General features: G+C 40.2%; 1 protein-coding gene across 1 annotated transcript in view; it reads right to left on the reverse strand.

Moving 5' to 3' along the window:
- Positions 1 to 25,988, reverse strand: part of FAM171B (family with sequence similarity 171, member B) — a 53,571-nt gene extending 27,583 nt beyond the window's left edge. Inside the window, exon 1 of the mRNA XM_006878770.1 lies at positions 25,682 to 25,988. Within this exon, the coding sequence (XP_006878832.1) occupies positions 25,682 to 25,901 (220 nt within the window). The 5' untranslated portion in view covers positions 25,902 to 25,988. The remainder of the gene's footprint in view (positions 1 to 25,681) is intronic.
- Between the last annotated feature and the right edge of the window lie 538 nt (positions 25,989 to 26,526).

Here is a 26,526-nt window from a genome sequence, read left to right on the forward strand (position 1 = left end):
TTCATTCTCAGAAATGTTTGTGGGTTGTTTTTTTTTTCTTTTGAATTAACACCCTCTTGTTAGGTTAGAGAGTCTCCTATGAAGAAAAGTACATTAACTATATAGCCTGATAAAGAGTACCAAGATACCAATAGGTACTCCCTTGTTTTGGGGATGCCACTGGTGACTTCACAGGCTTTAGGATAAAGTACTGTGATAAGGAGTTAATAAAATCTCTTCTGTTTTACAGAAGGCTTTCTCTCTTTGTATCTACATACAAAGAGTATTTCAATCAATGAAGAGAAAATACAATTTATTTAGAGACTGCCAGACACATGCTTCATCAAGGCTTTTACAAAGCGTTTGAAACCTACTATTGTCAGCATTTCAAGTAAGTGGATAAGACACACCCTGCTGTGAGAGTGGTTAGACTAAAACAGAATGAACACCAGCGCTTTTCTCCAACACTTCTCCGACACTTCTGTAAAATAAAGCACAGTCCCCTGTAATTACACATCTGAAAGGAATATTAACCAGTAAATAGAAATTCAGGTGCTATGAGAACACTGAATGCTGAAAGCATTAGCACAGCATGAATTCTTCGGCATGAACAGGACTCAGTCTATAGAATTAGCAGATAGCCAAGATATTGTCAGGTCTAGAAATGTCATGCAAATGGATCATTTGTTAGTTTTCCATTGAAAAATGGGGTTAAGTTGAAAGATCTTAAAAGACAAAGCAAGCCTGACACAATTTTTACACAGGATGCCTTTTGTAAGAAAAAAAGCCTGTAAGAAATATCCCAGTTGTTTTTTGGTTTTTTTTTAAATAATCAAATTTACCTCATAAACATTTCTTAAATTCAGATGAGGTTTCTAGTAAGTACCAGGTTTCATCAGAGTATCTATTATAACAGCTTCACATTACGACATTTAGCCTTATATTATCATTATATATGTTTATACTCTGCCTATGAATGTTATATGTACCTTGTCCTTGAGATACTGCATAGTAAGCATTGATCTGCGTCTGCTATATTGAATTTGAGTGATACATGCCCAGGGAACCCTGGTGGCATAGTGGTTACCCCATAGTGGTGGGGCTGTTTCCAGGCAGTCTGCTCCAACAAATATTTATAGCTTGGGGGGTGGGGCTTCAAGATCAAGTGTATAACACAGTCCACAAAGACAATGCTCTACATCCTACTTGGGTGAGTAGAGAGGCTAGGGTCTAAAAAGCCTGTGTGTGAGCTGCCAGCTTTGGTACAACCACTGGTCTCTCCCCGCCCAGGGTAAAGAAAAGTGAAATAACTCATAAATAATCAGTATAAAAAGACTACTGAGCCACTGGAATCTCAGTTTCCACTACTCTGATACCAAAATTAAAAGTTACCCAGCTGAATGCTCTGGAATACAAGCACAAGAGAAGGTCCTGGACAGAGTAGGAGGGAAAAAATGGGGAACAAAACTCAAATTAATAAAAAAGATGCCAGGTTGGTGGAAACTCAAAGACATTAGCCCTGAGTCCAAGCCTTGAACTGAAATCATCCTGGCTCGGCTTGCAGCCACACTATAGACCTACAATGTGAACAGTAGTATCACAAGGTAGGAAAGCACTCCTTAGAATAATCAACCACAAAATTCAAGGGCTGCATTTGTTCAGCGAGGAAGCACAGAAGAGAAGGCTGAATGAGAAAGACAAAAGGGAAGAGGAAACACAGGGAGGAAGCAGGAATATTACTGTTATGTTGCAGAGACTAGAATCAATGTCCCAACAGAGATGGCAAGGGCAATGGACAATGCTAATTGTTTAAAAAAAAAAAAAATAAGTGTACACTTTTCCCAAGGGAAAACCAATTTTCTCTGTGAACTTTCACTCAAAGTACATTATTTTTAAAAAGAAGAAGAATGATTTACAGCCTTGGAAACTCTCCCGGCCAGTTTTATTGTGTCCCATAGAATCAACACGGGTCAGAAGAGACTCCACAGCAATGGACGACATGCTCATCTCTCTAGCTGACTGACTCGTTTTTCATCCTAGAATTTCAGTATCCCACATTTAATTTTCATTCTGAGGCTTTAAAAGAAATAATCTTCTCTAAAGTAAAACTTTCTAATTCCAGTTCTCTTATTCCACAGCCCAAGAGACCAAGGTAAGCTGCTTTAGGTAAGAACTGAGTGATAGAGGGCAAGCTGCCTTGTTAGCCTTTGTCACACCTCTCAATCGCATCTAACTAACTGCTCAGGAATAAACATTTACCCATCAGTCCAACCTAGGAAGATCTATTGCTGTCACTGCTCTCTTAGTATTTCCAGGCTCTGGAATAAAAGCACAAAAAAGATGAGGCTAGTATAACTAAGTCCTATGTTTTCAACTACATCCTAAGTAGACCGAAAATAAACACTGTGTGACTTGTTACAATTTACGTGTGTCCCAATAATTTCTAAGTCCTCACTGAATTTATTACTTTAACATACCATGATCAAGAACTCTTAGTAGATTCCTAATGCGTTTTACTTGACCTTTATAATATGACTTTATTTCTTTTCTCTATTCACAGAACCAAGAATGACAAATATTTTTATCTCTAAATGTGTAGCTTCTAATTCATTTCCATTTTAAAATTCTATCTTTCATTGAAAACTCCTTAGTGTTAACATGAGAAATGTTTCAACTGTTTAGATGTAACTGCCATCTCAATTTGAGAATTCATTCTGTCCTGAATTTCAGTCGACAATCTTCAAGATTAAATCAATATGTTAATCAATCAGCTATCTCCATTAGGATGTTAATGACCTTCTCTGCTATCGAGTAGCAACCTCAGTAATAGAAAGAAATATGATTTACTATTCCTTTGAGGTTGGAATCCAAAAAATAAGACTTCATCTGCTTTGGAGCAGAATTCTTCTCCAAAGAGACTACTGCAAGTTACATAGTTTAGTGGTGAATTATTACCACCTAGAACAAGGCCAAACCTAGCAAAGAAAAAGGAGATTTTTGCTTTTGTTTTTGTCATAAAGGACATTATCATTCAAACAAGAAGTTCTCCAAAGGGCCAGCCAGTACGGGTTGATTTAATTGGTATGCTGAGGATATTCTGATTCATGTTAAGATTTTTCAGGCCAGGGGGGAAAAAAAAGATAACAAAGACCACTGTTTGAATTCAGCCTTGTGTAAGAGCCAACTTATCTTCTCAGCAAAACAAAAGGAATCAATGTAACAGTGAAAACTTGAAGCTGACATATCAATACTCCAGCTCTGAGTTTTGTCAGTCAAATATATTTTGCTTGCCTTCTTTGAGTGATGTTCCAAAGGCAATTTTGTTTCTATATGATTTTAAAAGAAAATGGCCAGTGTATTCCATAGTATATTTAATAGTTCATACCATAGAAATACACACACATACACACAACCTTTTATAATCATTGTATAAGAAGGTCAACCAAACCATGAAAACAAATCACTTCATCTACTGAAAATTACAAAACTCCTCAGTTGCCTTTTCATTTGCTTCTTAAATTCTTACTGACCTATTTTGCTAAGGAGCTCCAGTGGGCAAAGGTATTACCTTGTGGACGGCTAATTAAAAAGTCAGTGGTTTGAATCCACCAGCTTCATCATTTAGTCTCCTCCTGTAAAAAGAGCAAGGGCCACACGGGGATGGCCATATCTGACCTTTACCATCTTCACAAAGGCAAAGCGTCCCTGTCAATAGCATGAACAACACAAAACCAATTCCCATGAGGACAGAGATAACCTCCATACTCCCGTACCTCTTTCTATTCATCTTGACACCAATCTTACTGCTTTACTGGGTCTAAAATCCAATGTGATAGCTCACAGACCACAGAGAAATATGTTGGGGAAGTGAAAAGGTTATAATCCAGGTTAGTAGCAGAGTACAGTCATACAGAACACATGACAGCTTCCAAAACATGCTCACAGACACCTTAGTCTTAACCCTCACAGCTCACAGCTTTAGGCCAATGTTACAAAGTTCTTATTCTTGTTCTTATTCTTGTTGTGTGCTGTGAAGTCGCCTGTGATCTATAGCGATCCTATGTACAATATCTCTAAAGCTTGCCCTGTCCTAAGCCAGTCTCAGTCTCACTGTCTCTGACACATCTACCCCCACTGTCCTAGTTACTGTATCAATCCATCTCATCTTCCTCTCTTGGGATGTCCCCTTCACCCTTCAAAGCATGATGTCATTCTACAAGGACTAATCTCTCCTGGCCACATGCACAAATATGTGAGACGGGGCTCCAAAATCCTAGCCTCCAAGGAGAAACTTGGTTTTACTGTCTATAAGACGGACCTATTTGTTTTCTTGGTGGTCCATGGTATGTTCAAGACTCTTCTCCAGAATCACAACTCAAAGGAATCAATTCTTTTCCTATCATCCTTAGTCATCATCCAGCTCTCTGATGCACAGCAAGTAACTGTAAAGATCAAAGACTGGATCAGGTGCACCTTAGACTCTAGACTGACATCACTGCTTAGTCTTGTCAATATTGGCTCTCTCTTCCTTAGTCCTCCCAACAAACTGGGGCAAACGATTCTTGGCTCTAGTCCACTGGTGCAGCTGTCATCCCATCTTACGTCAGGCCTCTGGTTTTCTGTTGTTGCTGTTATGGCTGTTGCTCTGGTCCTGAAGGATCAGTTGCATTTTCTTGTTTGCTCTTCATTGTTGGTGCTGAGGTTACTTCCTTCTGCTGCTGGATCTGCTCAATTTAATGGTGAGTCTACCCTTGAGGATAGGCTAACATGCTCTATTTGCATATTCCCATCCATTCACGTGGCAAAGTCAAATTCAATGGCTAGGAAAGTCATGTTGAAAGAGAAACTCCAGGGAGCTCTAGTGGCCTAGAGGCCAGAAGTGGTGCTGCAATCCTGAAAGATAAACTCCACACCTTCTGTAAAGACATACAGTCTCAGAAATCTAATGGAGGGTCACTAGATTTTATTTTATTTGGTTTAACATATTATTATAGAATATAAGTCAATAACACAGGGCATCAATACTTCGAAAACTGGTACTTGTAATATTAACAGCAATTATTTACTAAGCATTAGGTAAATTCTTGGCATTTTTTACACACGTTATTTCTAATGCATAAATAATTCTGAAATATAATCATCATTACCCCCATCTTACAGAATGGTCACAAGTCCCGTGCATATGCAAATACCTAATGCACTTGGATGTTAATCAAAAGCTGGACATTTTAGTTCACCCAGAGAGATCTCGGAAGAAAAGCCTACCAGGCACTGAAAACCCTCTGGTACACACTTCGACTCTGACTTACAGGATGGATCATCACAAGACAGAACTGAACTGACATCAGCTGGCTTGGAGGAAGGTCAGATCACTTTCCTTAGAGCACACCGAAGGGCCAGAGACGGCTGTAAATCCACTGCTAGGCACATTCCAAAAGCCATGTTCTAACCCCTAAACCAAGCAGTCCTAGAATGCATCAGCAGTGGGAAAGGCATCAAGCAGAGAAGCAGGTGATCACAGAGCACGGTGTCCTCCTGGCCATACCTGAGCCCTGTCCTCTCACCTCGTCTCCTTCTATCCAGAGCAGCCACACTGGAGTCTCAAATTAACCAAAATCTTTCCTGCCCAATCTTACTATCATGTACCAATAGTTAGCTAGTCGCCTGATTTTTTTTTTGAAGTATCAAGACACCGTTTAAGTTGTTATGCTTTTTGTGACAAACAAAACATTTGATAATTACTGAGGAACAAATTATTAAATGTAGTTGTTTACAATGTAGCCGTAGAAAGGTATGTGGGCTTTTTAAGTCAGAGGGCCTTGGACAGTATTTGAAGGATTTTTAAAAAATGTCTCTTGTTTGGAAGAAAACCCTAAGGACATCTAAATTAGTACAGTGAAGTGAAGAAAAATACGGAGGTGAGGAGAAAGAGGGGAGGGGAGTGAGAAAGCATGAGGTTATCAGCGTGGCCCAAAAAAGTAACACAACTAAGTGCTAATAAGAGGCACAAAGGAAGGGGAGAAATGGAAGAAAAGAAAACAAAAAAGACAGAAGCAGGAATGAAAATTACTTGTAAAAAGTGATCCAGGTTACTATCATGACTGAGAGTTCTCAAAGTGTCTTCTAGTTATCCAAGTCATCATCTTTATTTTTTTTTTCTTTCACATTATTGTAACTGAAATTTTATTTTATGTACAAACTGTAGGTCTTGTTTCTTGCCATGTAGAGGTCTCGGGTAGGCCATCCAAGAAAGATCACTTAGTCCAACTTGATGAAGCCAATATCCTTGGCGTACTGCTGGAAACACTGGCGGCACATATTCAGTCCATATTTCCGGATCAGTCCGTGTCGGTCTGAGCGCACGCGGCAGGAGCGGGAACCCTGGCCGAATTTCCACGGGTGACTCCAATAGAGCTGCTAATGACCCATCTTGCTTGGAGGGAAGCACCAAGGCAAAAAGCAATTCATCATCGTTAAATTCATGTTGAGTAACTTGAGCATTTTCCTTGCCCTGAGAACTAACAAATATTGCTAATTAAGTGTTCGGGAGTATAGTCTACCTGGAGTGTCCAAAATTATGACAGGAAGAAGACCAAACAGATGCTACAGTGCAATGCTGTCAGTGTGAAGACTAAGGCGCACCTGATCCAGGTCATAGTCTTTCCCACACAGACACACATACCACAGACAGAGAAACAGGCACACACAGACAGACACAGACACACACAAACAGACACAGACACACACACAGAATGACTGATTTGACCTTTGACCTGTGGGTTAGAGAACAGACTGCCTGAGCAAGCATGTCTTGAAGAAAGTGAAGCCAGAGTGCTCCTAGGAGTAAGGATGACAAATCTACATCTCACATGCTCTGGGCATGTTGCTAGGAAAGGCTATTCACTGGATAGGGAAAATAACCAAAATATCTTTGACAAGGCAGAGGGTCAGCAAAAGAAAGGACGTTCCTCAACAAGATGCATTGACACAGTGACTACAAAAATAGGCTCGAGTATGTCAGAGATGATGAAGACGGCACAGGATAGGACAGAGCTGAGATTCCTGTTCAAAGGGTTGCTACGAGTCATACTTGACAGCACCTAACAACAAGTGACTATATTAAGAAATTATGTCATTTGCACAAATATAAAAAGGCAATCAAAGTCAAAACCTAAACATTTGTCACATGGAAAGTTAGCCTGTAAGATTAACTTGTTTATTCATTCCATCAAGTTCTTTACCTTCTCTTTATTGACTTTTTACACAGTTCATTGAAAAGTTCTTAATAACCTCCAAGACTAGAGCCTTGAATCATCCTTCAAATGCTCAAAATCACCGGCAACAAGAGATGCAAATCAAAACCACAATGAAATACCATCTCACTTCAGCAGCAGTGACAACGTTTAACCTGACAGCAAGTAATAAATGTTGGCAAGGATGTGGAGAGGTAGGCATTCTTATGCATTGTTGGTGGGATTGTAAGTTTGGCATTTCCTTAAAAAACTGAAGAAATCTCATATTACCCAGCTATTCCACTGCTTGGAAGATACCTAGAGAAAATGAGAACTGAGACACAGAGACTTGTACACCAATGTTCATAGCAGCAGTAATTATAATCGCAAGAACATGGCAACAGCCCAAATGTCCAACCTCAATTGAATAGATTGAGAAATTATGGCACATGCACACAATGGAATACTACACATCATACAGGAGCAATGATTTTGTAAATCACTACCTAACTTGGGAGGGACTGAAGAGCATTATGTTAAGCGAACTAACTCAGTCCCATAAGGACAAATACTGCATAAGACCATTATTGTAGAATGTGTATGAGGATCCAAGTGGAGGTGGGCAAAGGGGTGAGGATGAGTGGGTGGGGTGGTTTATCACAGGGTCACACAATTTAATGGGTGGAGGGAGGGGTAAGTAAAGCAAATGAGAATGACCTGGTCTGAAAAACAATTTATACAAAATGTGTAAGTAAATCAGTATAAAATAAAATTTTTATTTAAAAAAAATAATCATCTTTCATGCTGGGAACTACATTCACCTCTGAGGGTTTGCTTTCATGTAAATATTAGACTGGTCTAATAAAGTGAAAGCAAGAACCAGAGGGGTACTCAAGCCTTCAAATAATCAGCCACACAAGATCAAAAGGGCAGCACTTTCCCAAGGATGGAGCTCAGAAGACAGGAAGGGGTAAGTAGAAGGCTTAATGAAGGCAGGATGGGTCAGGCTAGAAGGTTTAATGAAGGCAGGATGGGTCAGGCTAGAAGGTTTAATGAAAACAAGCCTCACAGGAAGGGAGAAGAGTTTTGTTACAATGTGGAGACTGTAATGAATGCATAAGATGTGTATGAATGGTGCATGGAAAACTAATTTGCTCTGTAAATGTTTTCAAAACGCAATTCTAAAACCCAGCATTTAGTGTAAAATTCTTTTTAATAATTGATTTATTATTTCACAAAAATTTTGTCCATTAAAAGCCACCGTGATTTTCAGAGATACATGCTGAAGTTTTCAAGAATGAAGAGTCATAATGTCTTTAAGTTTCAACTGGTTCTGCAAAACCATCACATACACCGAAAAATACCAACTACATTATCATCGAGGTGATTAGGACTCTTGGCAAACCCAGGTGCTGGAAGAGTAGAACTCCACAGGTTTTTCCTGGCTTTAGTTTTTACTGATGTAGCTTTCCTAGGTCATTTTGTTTGGCACTGGTGGTGGTGTCGATGCTGTGTACCGCAGAGTTGGACACACCTACAGCCAACCCTCCAGGTTCTCAGAGGCAGTTAAGAGCACTGAAAATTGAATACAAACCTTTCTCCCATGGAGCAGCTCATGGATTTGAACTGTATATACCTCTGCACTGACAGAGAAATTGTTTACTACTAAGCCACCAGGGCCGGCACTGATGAGTGGATTCAATTCACTAATTTTTAATACAAACTACTTATGCTGTTACACCTTAGTAGGTGCACAGAAAAACAGCAATAGAGAGTTTTAAAAAATTACAAATACTTAAAATTAATGTATCTTGTGAGCATTCACTGCAACACTTCATTATTTAGTATTTTTTAAAATATTCATCAAAAAAGGGTGGAGGTAAGTAGAAGCTTGGGGGAAGATTTCAAATTTTAATGGCAATATGGAAAACCCGTGAATGCGAGCGAGAACCTGTTTAAAACAGAAATCTGTCAGAGGATGAAAACACGGTTTATACTGAAAACAACTGTTAGAACAGTACTAAGACTTCACCCTGTGAAGCTGGAACATGTCGGAGATCTGGAAAAACAAAGCAGGCCTTCCAAGTTCAGGTTCTCATGGTATGTAATGCACATTCCAAGAAGCAGTGTTTGAGCACCAGCAGGGTACGGGTTAAATGGCAGAGAAAATAGAAAGACCTAATAGGAGATTACTGTAATAGTCCAAACATATGGAGTGAGGGGGCAGGGAAGAGGGAACACTGAAAGTGAACGGAAAATGAAACAAGAGAAAAGGACACTATAGACACTATGACCAAATACATAAAAGGAGCTGGTCAGTAACAGGTTGGTGTGGGAGAGGGAGATGAGAGAGCTGATAATAATTCCAGATTCTCTAGAATGTAAGCATTGGGGAAAGTAGGTCAAACAAGGAAGCAGATCTACAGAGGTAATATGTGGTGTCTTTCATCAAATAGATTCACACAGTGCCCCTTCCTTATAAATCCGGTTTACACTGAATTGTGCTATATATGTGTATTCTCTTCCCTTTGTCTCTGAAAGCCCACAAGACATGTATACAACCTCAGAACGAGAAGCCAGCAGGCCAGGGTCAGAGCCCGAGGGAGGACAGCCACCGTCGTCCATATGCTTCTGTGGTAAGCCACCTGCTTCAGAGTCTCAGTTACTCCTGCTTGGAAAACTGACAGGGTTTATAGGGATTAAAACACTAACGGAGAAACTGTATGCCAAGGTGCTGTAAGTGGTGGCTGAAAACTTCTACTGTACATACACACACACACACACACACTGAGAAACAGTACCTCACTGAAGATGACTCCAAGTAAATGTGATGTCCTTTCTTATGATTTGGTAATTTCCAACTAAACTACCTACTGCTTAACAGAATGTCTCTAAATTAAGGTTAATGAAGAAAAACTTCATGAATATGCAAAATTCCTTAGTTTTCTTATTAGTTTCCACAAACTTTGTGATTTAGCAGACAAGTACTATCCAAAATTGTGTATGTGTACTTCTCCCTCACATCCATAACCACAATCATTACAGAATATATATTCAATCCTCATTGACTTGTGGTGGAGGCTGAAGTATTATTTGTGGTTGTTGATGAGGAAAAAGAGAAAGCAAGTTGTATTCACGCTGGACTGGAGAAATGGCCAAGAGAGTGTTAGGATGGGGAAATGAGGAAGGTTATATACAGGAGACATCAAGACAAAAACCGATCTGTGATCTGTGCTGTGCTCACGTTTGGCTGAGGATGTGGCATCTATTCTTTTAGTGACTGAGAAAAATATTTTTACTACAAAACAGTACAAAGGCAATAAGTGCCAAGTTCTCAGCAAATGGGGAAAAAAAATACGTTTGAATTCTGAAGTCAATTCCTTTATTTAAGAAGGATGTCTCAATCAGTCTGGCTTCTTTAAGAAAAGTTGATACTATGGAAGAAGCAACATTCCTTTCATCATTTCTGTCATTATCATTCCAGGGAAAACAAACCATAACGTAGGTTGGTGCTACAGTTTTCAAGTCAGAACTGACTCAAAGCTGACTCCAACAGTGGGCTTTCAGAGGCAGTAATTCGCAGAGGAGGAGACTGCTCCTCTTCCACTGGGCAGGTGGAGGGTTCAAACTCTGTGCTTTCGGGTTAGCAGTGCAGCCACTAGGCCACCAGAGCTCTCTATAAATGAGGTAGCAAAGAGATTACTAAAGATAAAGGAAAACAGATTTATTACATTTGCCAGACAAATGGGAAAACAAGATAAAAATGAAAAGTATTCTTTATCCTCTCTTTCTAAAGAAATATCTTTAAGTGTTCTTTCTTCCAGGAAACCCAGACCAAATCACTTCCCCAGTATGTGTTTCTATATCATCCATACGCCCCATTAATAAAGCAATTATGACACTAATGTCAGTGGTGGTCCTTAATCTATGTCCTCACTCAATGTTCTATGCAGCCAGAGAAGATATATTTTATGTATCTTCAGTGGGAAAATCTGAAAATGGATAATGGTGATAGTTACACAACATGAAAAATGTACTTAAAGTCACTGAACTGCTCATGTGAAAAAATGCTGACAATTTAAATAAGTTGTTAAATATATCAGAATAAAAAAAGTCTATGATTACCTAAAAAAAGTGAAAGAATTAATTAATTTAGTAGGAATCTTGTCTATTGAATCTGAGTAAGTACTGGAGCCCTTTTCTGCATATTTTTTCCAAAGTAGACATTATGCTTAATATATACTTTAACAAATTTACTACTAAAATATTGTTTTTCCCAATATAAAATCCTTTCCACTTACATAAACTCTCTAAAGCAACCAGTTCCAGCTTGAGGATGAAAGAAGCAACTTAATCACGCAAAGCTATCTATCAATACACTTGATAACAGCAGTCAGGAGACTACTGCACTGGGAAAATCTATAGTCAGGGACCTCTCCAAATTACTGAGGAGCTATGATATCAATTTGAGACCTAGCTCAGGTTTGGTCCTTTTCAATCACTTGCTAAGCATCTGAGAGCTGAACAATGAATAAAGATGACAGAAAAAGAATTGATACCTTTGAACTGTGGTGTTAGAGGATACTGAATATCCTACGGACTGCCAAAAGAACAGATATGTCTTGGCGCAGGCAGGGTTCTCCTGGGAGGCAAATATGGATGATGAAGCTTTATCACACATACTCTGGGCATACTGCTAGGAGAAGCTATTTCTTGGAGAAGGACATCATGTTTGGAAAGGCGGATGGAATGGTGTTAAGAGAAATCAACTGGACAGACTGACAAGGGGACTGCAACAATGGGTTCAAGTATGTCAGAAACTGCGAGGATGGCACAGGATACAACAGCGTTCAGACCTGCATTCACAGTTGCTGTGAGTTGTACTCAACTCAACAGTACTCAACATCAACACAAATATATATGTCATTCATTCATTCAACAGTTCTACAGAAACATGTATGTCATTCATTCAATAGTTCTACAGAACAGGAACAGCGCTGTTACAAGGAAACCACGTAAGGTCCCTGGCCTGGTGGAGTTTCCAATTTTAAGAGAGATATGGAACAAACAAATGCTAAGGGCAGATTAAAAACAGATTTTGGGCAAGTAGTGGATGATGCCTCTCATAAGAGAGGCACCTAGTTCAGAATGGAGAAGCGGTAAAAATTATGTTTTAAAAGGTAGCATTTAAGCTGATAACTGAAGCTTGAATGCAATTAGCCAGGTGATTGATAGTGGGGAGTGCACTAGGTAAAGGAAGCAGGAAGCATCTGTATATACGTCCTAGGAGCACAAACCTATTACACTCAAGGTAAAGAGAACAGAAGCCTAATGACGGAATGGGAGAGAACTCAGAACTCGAAGCTCAGGCTAGTCATTATGCAAAATCTTCTGCCCACCCACTGCCATATCACAGAGCAGAACTGCCCACAGGGTGTTCAAGGCTGTATATCTTAGATACTCATGGCTTCATCTTCTGTCCTTAGCATGAGTGGTAGGTTCACACCACTAAGCTTCTGGTTGGCAGTGAACTGTTTTAACCCCTGACACCAGCACTCCTTCAAAGCCTCATAGTCACCGTCACTGCTGGGATGGAACCAAGCTGGAACTGACTCATAGCTCACCTTCCACTGCGTCTCCATGTCTCTGTCTCTAATTTGCATGAAAGGAGACTGCCCTTTCCCTCCCTCACTGACAAGTTAGTTGATTAAAATTGTCAAGATACTTGCCCTTGGGTTGGCTGTGTAACTCCTTATAGACTACGCCACCAGAACTTCCTCAGACCCTTATAATTCATGGCAAATCTTTCAATCTGGTCCTCAATGTATTCAGAAACCTGACCAAAATTATACTTTAAAATAATTCCCGTTGAAAATGACAGACTTCACATACTGTCTCTCAGTCTTTTGAGGAAGTCCTTATAAAGAAAAAGCTCAATGGCCACAATAGGAATTGGGATCGTCAGTGATAGTGATATCTGATCCATATCTGATCCCCTGCAGTCCTCTGAAGTGTGTGTTTCAACACAAGCTCTCTGGAACATCAGAATATATGGAAATGTAATTTCTTCCTTTAGATTTTCAAATTAACAAAATTCCAATAGGTAAAGTTCTTCCACATTTCTGCACTCTGCTATTCACTCTTCGTAGCATCTAATTTTTGGCATGTATTCCGTTGTGAGTAAAAAACATGAGTAAAAAGGGAGCCCTGGGGGCCTAGTGGCATGAAGCTGCATTGCAATCCCAGAGGTGCACAGTTCGAATCCATCAGATGCTCTGCTGGAGAAGGAGGGAAAATCTCCTCCTGTACCAGTCAGATCAGATTAGACAGTACACACAAAAAAAAATAATAAAATGTTTTAAAAATGAATAAAGAAACAAAATACACTTTTCACTATTTTGGAGATTAGAATAAATTCAGAAGCCTGAAATTGTCCAAAGCAAACCAAACCCATTGCCTCCAAGTCAATTTCCATTTAGAGAAACGCTGTAGGACAAGGCAATAGTATTTCCAAGGGCAGAATCTTTACAGAAGGGAGCCCTGATGGCTTAGTGATAAGGAATAGGGCTGCCAATTCAAGAGCATGCAGTTCGGATCCACCAACTGTTCCCAGGAGAAAGATGAGCAATTTATTCCCATGCGATTAACTACCACTGAAAACCTGCTGGAGGGTCAGCTATGAGTCGATTCCAACTTGATGGTACATAACAACAATCGTTACAGATGGTGCACGTTCCACTGTAAACCAAAGGCTTATCTCTCCAGCAGTTAGAATTCACTAGCGGGTCGCTCAGGAGAAAGAAGTGCAGTCTCCTTCTCCTGATTTACAGGATGCACGATCACTAGGAGTTGGAAAGAACTTGACCACAATGAATTTGAAGGGGTTTTTTAAAGTCTCTTCATTAGCTGACTGCCAAATGTTCCTCCTGTGGGGTGGTTGGTAGTGGCTTTTGAGTTAGAAGCCAAGAAATAAACCAAAGCATCACCAGGCTCCTCCCTGCAACAGTGCTGTTGCTAGGTGCTACTGACTTGCTTCTGACTCATAGCAACTCTAAGAACAACAGAAAAAAACACGGCCCAATCCTGGGCCATCTTCACAACTGTTGCCATGGTAGTGATGAAAAATGCCAAGTTGAATCCATGCAGGCTGCAAGTGCTATTTTGACCCTAAAACTGTTTAAAGACTAGAAATTAGTACTTGCTTCAGAGAGGAAACTTAGAACAACCAGAGCAGACCCTCCTCTGCTAAGACTGACTGAGTTTTATAATCAGGCCTGGAAGGATTAGAGGACATGCAAAGTCATCAGGGCCTTTATTAAGGTTATTAACTTAATCTCGTGGCCCTATCCTTCGGTGGAAGAACCAAGAGCCAAGCTGCAGAGAGCTGCTGGGTTGACTGCCAAGAATTCTGAACACAGGGTTTTTTCAAGTATAAGGTTCCCAGTAATGTTTTCATGAAACCTGGGTATATAACAATTCAATCATCATGTGATTTAGCAAAAGATCTTTGTTGCAAGTTACATGCATCATAATCAATCGGTTATTTTAAGGGTTAAAGCCCAGCAGGATTAGACTACTTTCAGTTTACTAATTTTACCCGGCACACCTGTACAACACCAGACAACCCCACAGTAGGAAAAGTCAAGCACATTATTTGAGCCCAAATGTTACTAAATTCTGAAAGCTACTTTTTCCCCTTGAGTTCACGTCTCCTAAATCTTTTTTGGGGCCAATAATTCCTTTGGAAATCTTATCAACTCTGTTGTTGTTAGGTGCTGTCAAGTTGAGTACAACCCATAGCAACCCTATGAACAACAGATCTGAACCTTGTCCTATCCTGCGCCATCCTCACACTGGAACCCACCGCAGCAGCCACTGTGTCAATTCCCCTTGTTGAGGTCTTCCTCTCCTTCAGCAACCTTCCACCTTTCCGAGCACCACGTCCCTCTCCAAGGAACAGCCCCTCCTAGCAACATGCCAGAAGTATGTGAAGTTTCATCATCTCTGCCTTCAAAGAACACTCTGGCTGCACCCTCTCTAAGAGTTATTTCTATAGACTCCAGACTCTAGATAATGCACATAATTTCAGGGAGTTTATGAAGCTTATGCATCTTTCCACTGTCTCTCCAGAACTACACTCTAAGAAGGTAAAGACAGAAACACATAGCCGGGGAAAGGAAAAGATTCACCATTCCCCCCTCCTCTTTCCCATTCACTACTTCTCTCCCACGCATACCTCTTTGGAGATGCAACGAGTTTATTACCTCTTTCTTCTTATCTCCTGAGCCTTCAAAGTCTCCATCTCTTCTATCTTTATGTCCTACATTTGCTTCGCTTTATTTATTCTTCAGTCTTTTCTTCTAACAGTACAGAAATAATTTCACAATACACATTCTTTTGATGCTTCTCATTCACAAACCTGAATTGGCTGGTAAATGCATGTTCAGAGTATAAAATACTAAATGCTTAGTCAAATTTGCTATGAAGGAAATAATCTAATCATCCCTAACAGTTTTATTAGACTTTATAACTTCCAGCTGATCCTAAACTTTCTTTTAAAATGTGAGGGTACTATATCCTGGGGTTGGTAGCCTTTACATCCACTGGGATGAACTATGATTGGCACAGAGAAGTGTTGTAAATTTCAGCAGAATTATCAAGTGACTTAAAAACATAGTTTATAATCTTTGTTAGCAAGGATGTGGGGAAATTGCAACCTTTATCCAAAATAGCAGAAATGCCATGTTGTTGTTAGGTGGCACTGAGTCAAATGTGACTCACAGCCAGCCTAAGAACAGTGGATCCGAACGCAGCCCTAACCTGTGTCAACATCTTCATCGCTGACGTACCCAAGCCCACCATTAGTCATGGTTCAATCCATCTCATGGACAGTAATCCACTAATTCACTGACCCTCCACCTTTCCAAGCATGATGTCCTTTTCCAAGGACTGAACCCTCCTAACCACATCCTCAAAGTATATTAGACGGAGTTTCATTATCCTTGCCTCCAAAGAGCACCCAGTTGCTCCTTTTCTAAGATATGTTTGTCTTTTGGAAGTCCATGGGATAATCAGCACTCTTCTCCAACATCACAACTCAAAGACATTGATTCTTCTTCTGTCATCCTTATTCATTGTCCAGCTAAGTCCCTGCAATACCACTGTTAGGCACAACCCAAAGACTAGAAGGCAGAGATTCAAACAGAGCTTTGTACATTAATATTCATTGCTGCAGTGCTATTCAAATAGCCCAAATGTGGAAACAACCTAAATATGTGACAGATAAAGGAATAAAGAAAGTGCAGTACATACACACATCAGGAAACTACTCAACAGTAGAAAAAACAAAGTCTTGATGCATGCTACAGTATGGATGGAGTGTGAAGACACTAAGCTGAATGAAACAAATTGATGACAAATGAACAACTATTATATCTCATCTAGATATAAACAAGAAAAGGCAAATAGAAAAAAGTTTATTAGTGCTTTTCAGGAGGGGAAAGCAGAAGAAAAAGTTATTTCACAGGAAAATATATATATATTTCTTGATTATAATTATATAATTATAATAGATGTTGATTATAATATTTGTAATTATTGTCACATAAAAAGTTGAACTGATGGGTGGGGAGGGAAAAAAGTACAACAATGAATGAATCAATGAAAATCCAAAGTCTCTATAAACTTTCATTAAAATTAATTTTTTTAAAAAAACTGAGGTCAACAAAGAAGCACAAATAAAACCATTTATAATGTAAACATTTAAAAAAATAGAACTGGTAAAAGGTGTGTGACAGATATATACATAACAGTAACAATAACAACAACAACAACAAAAAGAAAAGAAGATGAAGCTGTGTATAGCTAAAACCCTCCATGAGCTTTGGTTCCTTGGGTTGGATATATAGGGTTATAATTTCAAAGAATATTCCAGTTAATTAACCTAATAACATGCTTAGTACTTCTGTCTTATTAGTGAGTAGTGCCTGGAGCCCATACAATGCACAGTTGGTCTTAATTTGCCTACAGCAAGAAAGGAATGAGAGGCAGGGCTAGGAGGATGTGCAATATGTGGCTAATTGCCTCTTTTGCCCTCAGACTAGAATTGGATAGTATTCAGCCACTGTTACTGAATTGTTTAAGCAAAGAATCTACAGAAGAACTCTGATAAAATGAAAGTATAGTGCAGAATTCCAAATTCTCATGGACTCCAGACTTTCTGAAACCAAGAAGATTGAGTGAACCCCTGAAAGTATTACTCTGAGATAATCTTGAAACCTTAACCCACAATTATTTTATTTGCTAGAAGCATATTAAAACTGCTTCTTATATAGCTTAACCAGTAAAGAACTAGCTACATAGGCTCAAACTGACAATAACTGAAAAGATTCGATGAGAAACTCAAGGGACAGTGCGTTTCTATGTTAACAGAGCAAGTACAACTCAGAAATAGAGAGTGAGAATGGTTGCACCCCTAAAGAACGTAATCACAGCCACTGAACTGTTCACGTAGATGAAACTGCTAACTGTCGCGGTTTTATATCTATGTTCTCAGCAAGCAGTATTTTTTTTAAATATTATCTCCTGAAAAGAAATGAAACAATTAATTGCAACTACTGATAATACTGGCATAAACCTACTAGGAGGAGGGGAAGGAAGCCCCAAAAACATTAAGAAATTCATACCTCACTCATATGTAACTGTAATAGTTTTAAACCTCTATTTCCATGTAAAACATAGAACCTTATTATGGAAAGTTGAGTATTCATTCTCACCTGAAGATTTAGAAGAGGCCTAGGACCTTACTGACACATTTGACTTTTTGTTTAATGGGTCACTGGGGCAGATTTGATACGTGAGTAATGACAAGACGTGACGACCATTTCACTGACATCCTCTGCTCTTTTGAAATGGCACTCACAATTATTTATCTCAGGACCTGATACTCACATACATCACCATCAAGTATTTAAGCTTATTGTCCAATCAATATGGCATGAACAGTCATTAAAGAAGACTTTAAAGGGCACAGAGTCTGGAATGTCTTGAATATATGGACTGTTTACTCAAAGGGCCGACTAAACAGGCATCTTCAAACAGCATCTTCCACACAAGCAATAGTTTGTCTGCTTAAGTTTATGATATATGTCATTACTATCCGTAGCTTTCATATTCAGAATTTTCAAGGTAAATATTTCAAACCATACATTTAAGAAAGCTTTTGTATCGTGCTTTGAGTAGCATAAGTTTACAGATGATTGGTTTTCCAGTCATTCATAATTTATGGCATTAATTACAGTTCTACATTGTAACTCTTGCTACTTCCTATTTGTGACTGTTCATCTCATAAGCATGTCTACTTGGTGCTCTAAGAGGGCTTTTGCAGCTTAGTGGTAAAGGAGAGAGAGGGGCACTCTGATTCTGAAAACCCTCTGGAGGGTCAGCTGGCGGCTGGTTCTGACTCAGCAGTACACAGCAACAAAACAACTTGTAGACTAGCTGGTAGGGAGTTGGACTACCAAAGCAAAGGTGAGCAGTTTGAATCCACCAAAGGAAAAAGATGGGCAATCTCTTCTTGTACAATTTATGAGACTATCAAACTATACATTCAACCAATAAACTCATTACTGCTATACTCATAAATATGCTATAGGATAGAGCAGATCTACCTGCACAAGGTTCACAAGGCTAAAAATCATTACAGAAAACAATTTGCCAAATCTTTACACTGCAGAGTGGTTGATGGGTTTTGAACTCCCAACCTTTCCATTTACAGCCAAACATTTAACCACTGCACCACTAGCATTCTACCTTTTACCAACAACAGATGGAAAATAGCATATCCATTTCCTAGCCAAGGCAATTTAAAATTTACAAAATGAAATTAAGAAATAGTATAACACGCCAATGAATGAATGGTAAAAATACCACAGCTAGCCTAGTCAGACAGAACACTGAAAGAGAATCAAGTACAATATTTATATACTTGGGGGGAAAAACTTTTGCTACAGAAAAATATTTGGTAGAATTTCTGCTCAGGCATATTAAGAACATTATAAAACCATCACTAAAACAAACTGGACTCAAATCCAACACAATGGCATATGTTTTTCAACTTGTAATTAACACCAAAAAATAGCTCCAATAATAAACAAAGGTTATTCAAATCCTGGAAAGGAATAATAATTACTCCAGCTGGGAATATGACCTTTAAAGCATTGCTACTTTTAGATAGTTAATTTCTTTTTTTCTTTTTTATTCCTAGGATGGTGGTGTTATTAACCCACACATAGCTAACCCTCCAGTGGGCTTTCAGAGGTCGTAAATCTACTGTCCATCTTTCTCCTGCAAAGCAGCTAGTGGATTCAAACTGCAAGCCTTTGGGTTGGCAGCATAAGTCTTTGCCACTAAGACAACAGAGCTTGGTAAACATATATATATTTTCATGGATGGGAGATTGTTATCAAGTTTCTTTAAATTAGGAAGTTTAAATCACCACTTTGGTGACCAAAAAAATAATAATAATAAAGCTTATAGTAAGATTCTATGTCAAATGACATTATTATTAATAAATCACCTTAAATTAGGTAGGTTCCTGACATATAAAATATCAAGAAAAAATTTACTTTCAAAAGTGTATCACATGACCCAACAATTTCATTTACTTAAGAGAAATGAAAACAAGACAACATAGAGATTGTACAAGAATGTTCAAGGCAGTTTCATTCATGGTAATAAAACTAGAAACAACCCAAACGTCCATCAACAGGAGCAGCATAACCAAGCTGTGGTAAACAGTACAACTGAAGACCCCAGTAATAAAAAGGAATAAGCTTCTGATCAAGTCATGAGAATGAAACCTACAGAAAGTATACTATTGAGGCTAGACACAAAAGAGTATATATTATATGATGTCATTTTATTAAATTCAGCAGTCAGGAAATCAAAAAGCGTATCGTGATGGGAAAGTCTGCCGTTAGGGACCTCTCTAAGGTACTCAGGAGCAACAGTGTCTCTCTGGAGACTAAGGTGCACCTGATACAGGCCATGGTATCTGCAATCGCTTGTTATGCATCAGAGAGTTGGACAATGACTAGGGAGGACAGAAGGAGAGTGGATGCTTTTGAGCTGTGGTGCTGGAGAAGGGTACTGAATGTACCCTGGACTGCCAGGAAAACAGATTTATCTTAGAGAGGATTAAACCAAGCTACTCCTTGGAGGCAAGGATTCTGGGGCTTCGTCTGACATACTTTGGACATGTTGCCAGGAGGGACGGGTCCTTGGAGAGGGACATCATGCTTGGGAGGGTTGAGGGACAACGCAGTAGGGGAAGACCCTCTATGAGATGGATTGATTCGGTGACTGGGGTAATCGGGATGGGTGTGTCAGAGGTAGTGCGGTTGGCGCAGGATAGAGCAGGGTTTAGGGCTGTTGTGCATAGGGTCGCTATGAGTCGGAAACGACTCGACGGCACATAACAACAACAACAACAATATAAAATTAATATGTGGTAAAAAAACTGGAATAATAGTTGTCCTTCAGTTAACAAGAGAATTTTCAGGAGTGATAGAGTGAGGGTTACACAGTATATCTATTTGTTAAAAATAGCTATATAAGGATATATGTATATAAATTTTAAGTTTAAACACACACTCCCTAAAAAATCCCATATACTGAGAGTGGGTGGAAGTGTGGGTAAGAGTAATGACAAAGTTTTGATCCTTGTTCAAAGTTGGTAATGTGTATGGCACTATATCATTATTTACACTCTCGTTGTGTACCACTGAGTCAGAATCAACTCACCACAGCTAACCCTCCAGCAGGTTTTCAGAGGCAGGATATTGTACTGGAAAAGACTGCCATCCTAGGGAGCTCTGGTGGCCTAGTGGCAAGACGCTGCACTGCAATCCCAGAGGTACGCGGTTCAAATCCACCAGATGTTCTGCTGGAGAAGGAGGGGGCAATCTCCTCCTGTACCAGTCAGATCTGATTTGATGGTACACGTAAAAGAATAAAATAAAAATTAAGAAAATTTAAAAAAAAATAAAAAATTAAAAAAAAAAAAGATTGCCCTCCTTCTCCCTGAGAACAACTGATGGGTTTGAACCACATGCCTTCAGAATTACAGCACAGCTCCTTACCACTAGGCCACCAGAGCTCCAAATTATTATGTCTACTCTGTATATAGTTGACATTTTTCAAAATTTATATATATATAATCTGTCACTAAAATACATAGTCAAAACTTTTCCTAGCATGAAGATGTACCACCTTAACAAGCTTTCACTAGGAGCACAGGATATAAAAAAAAAAAAAATTCAATGGCGATCCCTGCATCTGTGCTTTGCTTGGAGAGTATGAAATGCAGCTCATTATTCTCTGCAGTTCCCCTCACCCTCACGCCAGCAGGTCTCCCATTTAATGGGCCATCAGAGTGGATATGATATGGCTTCCTCAGCTATCACCAGGCCCCAAATCAATTCGTCTCTAGTGTCTCAAATATTTATTTCTAGCAAACACTGGTGCAGATGGAGAAAAAAAGAGGTATGCATACTAGAGAAAACAACTGACTTGACAAGGTAGCACCCCATCTTCACCTCTAGTCTCACAGCTCTCTCTTTAAACCATGTTTATAAAAATTAAATTCTTTCCATCTTTAATCTCTAATTCCTTCCTGAGGACCAGATTTTTTTAATCTCACATCCAACTTTTTTTTAGCCTTACTTTCCTGTTTTTGAATAATACGCCGCATACCCCACTGCCATTTAGTCAACACCAATCCCACAGGAGAGTGTAGCCCTGCCCCATATGGTCCCCAGCCTATAAAACCTCTTGCTCAGATCACCAATCTTTTGGTAGCATCCCAACATTCACCCCATCGTACCACCAGGGCCCTTTCTAAATAATTCAAAGACATAAAATGTCAGAATTATAAAATCCAGAGAATGTTAATCAATATCAACTGTCAATTTTCTGCACTTTCAACTGACACGGCTCAGTCACACACAAAACATGTAAGAGTCAGTGAGTGTGTTTTAATAGTTTTCCAAATTCAACCTGAGAAAAATTCCACAGCTTTTCACAAGACAAATTAGAGAGCCATACAGAAGCAAAGAATAAACTCGGGCTCAATCAGTTATTAAAATGTCTAATATGTTAATGGTCTTGAGGATCATAAAAGGATTATCAAAACACTCCAGTAAACATCTTTTTTTTTTCAGTAAACATCTTTTCCACACAATATGCAGATTCAAGTATTACTATCAATCAGTTCTACATAGTAAGATGTTGCTGTTGTTAAGTGCCCTCAAGTCCCAGGCGACTCATAGCGACTCTATGAAGGAGAGTCCTCAATGCTTGGGTGTCTCTCATCCTCTCTCCAGGTTCATAGGGTTTCCGGAGGCAAGCTATTATGGAAGTGGATGTCACTCCTCCTTCCAAGCTACATAGTAAGATACATGATAAACTATTGACATTAAAGATCTAAAAGTTTATATACTTTACAATGTCTACTTAGAAATATTTCTACCCAACTTTATAGCATATTTTTGTACATTTCCATTCTACATTCTACAGCATGCAACAAGAAGAATGCCCTAGTGTCACATATGCCTTTATTGAGAGAACAACCATTTGCACTTCTCTTACACATCAAGCATTCTGCTAGGTACTAGAAATACAACAGTGAATAAAACAAAGGTTATATTCCCATGGAGCTTACATTCTAGTAAGAGATTAACGTATAAGTATAGTAGAGGGCAACAAGTGTCTCAGAGGAGAAGAAATCAGGCAAGGTAAGACTGAAAGAGTGTGTAAACCACTATTGAATATTGAAGAAGCTCTAGTGGCCATGAGATGTTGAAAAAGATCTCTCAGTTATAGTGATAAATGAGAAAAACCTGAAGAAAATGGAAGCTCCAGATTCCAGGGAGGAGGGAATGGTGAGAGTCCAGGTCCAAGTCCTCAGTCAATACATTAATTCCAGAAATTGTCAGGCTCCTGAAAGGCTGCAGGGGAGGGATAAGCTAAGAGCCACAAAGTGGGAGGGGAGCAGGACGATTTATCTAAACTTTTATAGGCCAAGTTAAGGCTCTGGGCTTGTAGAGTAAGAGATGGGAAGACACTGTTCTATGAGCACAAATGAACCAACTGAATGTTTGTTACCCGTCTAGTTGTGGGTGGAGAATAGGTAGTAAGGGAATAAAGGCTGAAGTAGCTGCAAGAACATTTCACTTCAGGAATCAGTGTGCTAAGAGGAATATTTTAACTCTACTTATAGACTGTATGAGCTCTAGTGGCTTAGTGAAAGAAGTTGTATTGCAATCCCAAAGGCACAAGGTGTGAGGCGACCAACTGCTCTACAGAAGGATGGGCAATCTCTTCCCATGTGATTAATTGCCTCTGAAAACCCACCAGGGGTCAGCTATGGGTGGGTTCTGACTTGATGGTATACAACACCAAAGCCTAATTTCCCAATAACTAATGGAACAGTCAAAGGAATTGTTTTCATTTGCCACTAGCTTAGGAGTTAAAGAGTTTTTGAGAGAGAAGCAAGAGTTGCTTTTCAGACTCGAGTTTCATCTTCTGGATAATGATTTCTTTATCACACTAAATCTAACATCTAAGTAAAACAAAAGTGTTAATTTCCCAAGCAACAAGCCTTTTGGGAAATATCCCCTTACATAATAGCAGAAAACACATATTTTATTTTAGACGCCTGATATGAAAGGTCCCTGATGACTTAGTAAGGGACTGTGCTGCCAATTCGAAGGTACACGATTCGAATCCACCAGATGTTCTGCAGAAGAAACCTGGACAATCTCTTCCTGGGTGATTTACTGCTCCTGAAAACCTACTGGAGGATCAGCAACGGCTGGTTCTGACTTGATGGTACACAACAGCATATTGTTGCAGTTATTCATAAACGTCATTAGTATATGTATGTACAGTGCTGCAATCAACACCTACTTTACTAATATTCCTGAAAGAAGATATATTGATTTTTTTAAAAAAACCCAAACCAACCTGCAAACAATAAATCATGAACATTCTCCCAAATCCCAATTTCCTAATCCATTCATTAAATATCTCCTATAAAGCTAGGTTTTGAGTTAGTCTTATTTTTCCAATTTAAGAGTTTCACGAATAGCAGCCTTGCCCAAGTCATGTTATCATTATAAAAAGCTAGGGAAGAAAAAAGAAGAAAATCGCAAAACACTGACTCTTTTCAGGACACTGATCCACACTTTAGTGTTATTAATTGGTGTAAGAGGGTGTCAGAGACACATGATTTCCTGCACACTCTGATGATTTCATTCTCTGCAGAGAGCACTCTGATAAATTAAATCATCCTGGCTATGTCATGAATCGCAGCTGGCATGTCTGAATATTGCTCTGATGATGAGCAAGCAGTATAAAACAAGATGCTGGTTCTACTCTTAAAAACACATTTGCAAAAAAAAAAAAAAACACATTTGCAGCATCTCTAGGAAGGATTTAAAATAAAAAATGAATGCTACTATATTGTTCACTTTGCTTTTGAGAAACCTAAACCCACTTGCCAGAAACTGGGTGGCATTTTCTTTCCAAATAGCAGGCAGCATCTAAAGTACCGAGGAAAACGTAGTGGGGGTGGGGAGAGGCTATTCATATGGATATCCCAGCGTTTTGCTTATCATTAGCGTTTTAATGGGCTGGAGAAGTGGAGGAGACCAGCTAGAAACTGTGAGACTGTTATAGCCAAAATATGTTATTTCCTCATCTTCTCAAGTTCTAAGGTCAAGAGATTCCCTACCCTGGGGCTAGGAGCTTGCTTGTAATATGTCTCCACGCTTTATCTTATCTACACCTCTCCTTTCCTTTTTCATTCAATTACAATCTCCTACTCTTTTTCTTTGCTTCCTCTTTTTGTACTGAGAGCATCCTAGCAAACTGCCATAAATGTTTACTGGGATAAGAAAAGGTAGAAATAAATAATAAATCAAAATTTCTTTCTCCGGGTCTAAATTTAAATACAACAGGCGGAGAGGATGGTGAAAAGAAGTGTGGGTGTTTGTTGCGAGATTCTTCGGTCTCTAGGAGGGAAAGCAGAGAATAAAATGCTAAGGGGCTATGGATGTGTGTATGTGTGTGTGTCTGTGTGTGTGTGCGTGCGTGCACAGGGCAAAGAGAAGAATTTAGGAAGACGAGAAGGAGAAAAAATATCAACTGAGATTGTGACCCACCTCCCACGTTTTTAGACCCTTCCCCACCCCACTGCAGCGCTCTGTGCTTTCCAGAAAGCTCATCGTCCAAAGAGCAGATTCCTTACACCACAGCTGGGATGGTGGTGCCCTGGGCCGGAGCTCTGGGGAGATGGAGATGGGGATTGGATGGGAGCAATCAGACTAGGAAAGGGATGTAGAAGCCACAGATGCCCGTTAAGATCGCCAGCCGAGATGCAAAGGCAGGGTCGGGCTGCCGGGACCAACCTGGAACAGGCGAGATGGAGGATGCCCAGGGCACCTCTGTCTTCTCCACCTCAGCCTTCTCCCTCTGCTGCTGCTGCTCCTGCTGCTGCTGCTGGATAAGGCTGAGGTCCGAGCGGCCGAGCTCGGCTCGAGCGGCCGCAGATACCAGCTGCGCCTTCAGCAGCACCGCGGCCAAGCCGAGGAGCAGAGTACAGGGTACCGGCCGGCACAGCCTCGCCATGGCCAAGAGCCAGAGGGCCGCGGCGGCATATTGCGGGGCTCCAGGCGGCGGCGGGCGCCAGGGCTGCGGGCTCCCGGCCGCGCCCGCTCGCTCCCTCGCCAGTGCTCGAGCCGTCTGCCGCGCACGCCCTCACCGCCGCGAGGAGGAGGTCCCGCAGGCGGAGGAGGGGGCGGTGGCGAGCGGCGGAGGCGGGCCCGTGTGCATCCTCGGGCACGTGACGCGCGGGGCGGGGCCGGCCCGGCGCTGCTACCGCGCGCGCAGGCCCGCGGGGGTCCGACCTCCCGGAGGTGGACCCTGCTCGGCCCCGCTAGACGGTGCTGTCTCTGCCGGGTCCGACGGCTCAGCTGCTGGGGAGAATGGGAAATTTCTGGGAGTAGGTAAAGCTTCCAAGTTCCCCAACGACTCCAGAAGCACTGGGAAACTTTGCAGAAAGCCAAATAAAATCCCCATCTGTAGTCAAGGGGGCTCTGGTGTTCTCGTGGGTAAGGAGGTGTGGGGCAAACCCAAAAGGTGGAAGTTTGAAGCTGCTTTGTGGGAGAAAGGTAGGCAGTCTCCTTGTATGCCATTTATAGCCTCCGAAGACCTGTTGGGAGTGGGGTCAGTTATGAGTTCGTTGCGACTCAGT

This window comes from Elephantulus edwardii, unplaced genomic scaffold (assembly GCF_000299155.1).
Source record: "Elephantulus edwardii isolate Elephantulus edwardi_28Jun2011 unplaced genomic scaffold, EleEdw1.0 scaffold00001, whole genome shotgun sequence".
Classification (NCBI taxonomy): domain Eukaryota; kingdom Metazoa; phylum Chordata; class Mammalia; order Macroscelidea; family Macroscelididae; genus Elephantulus; species Elephantulus edwardii.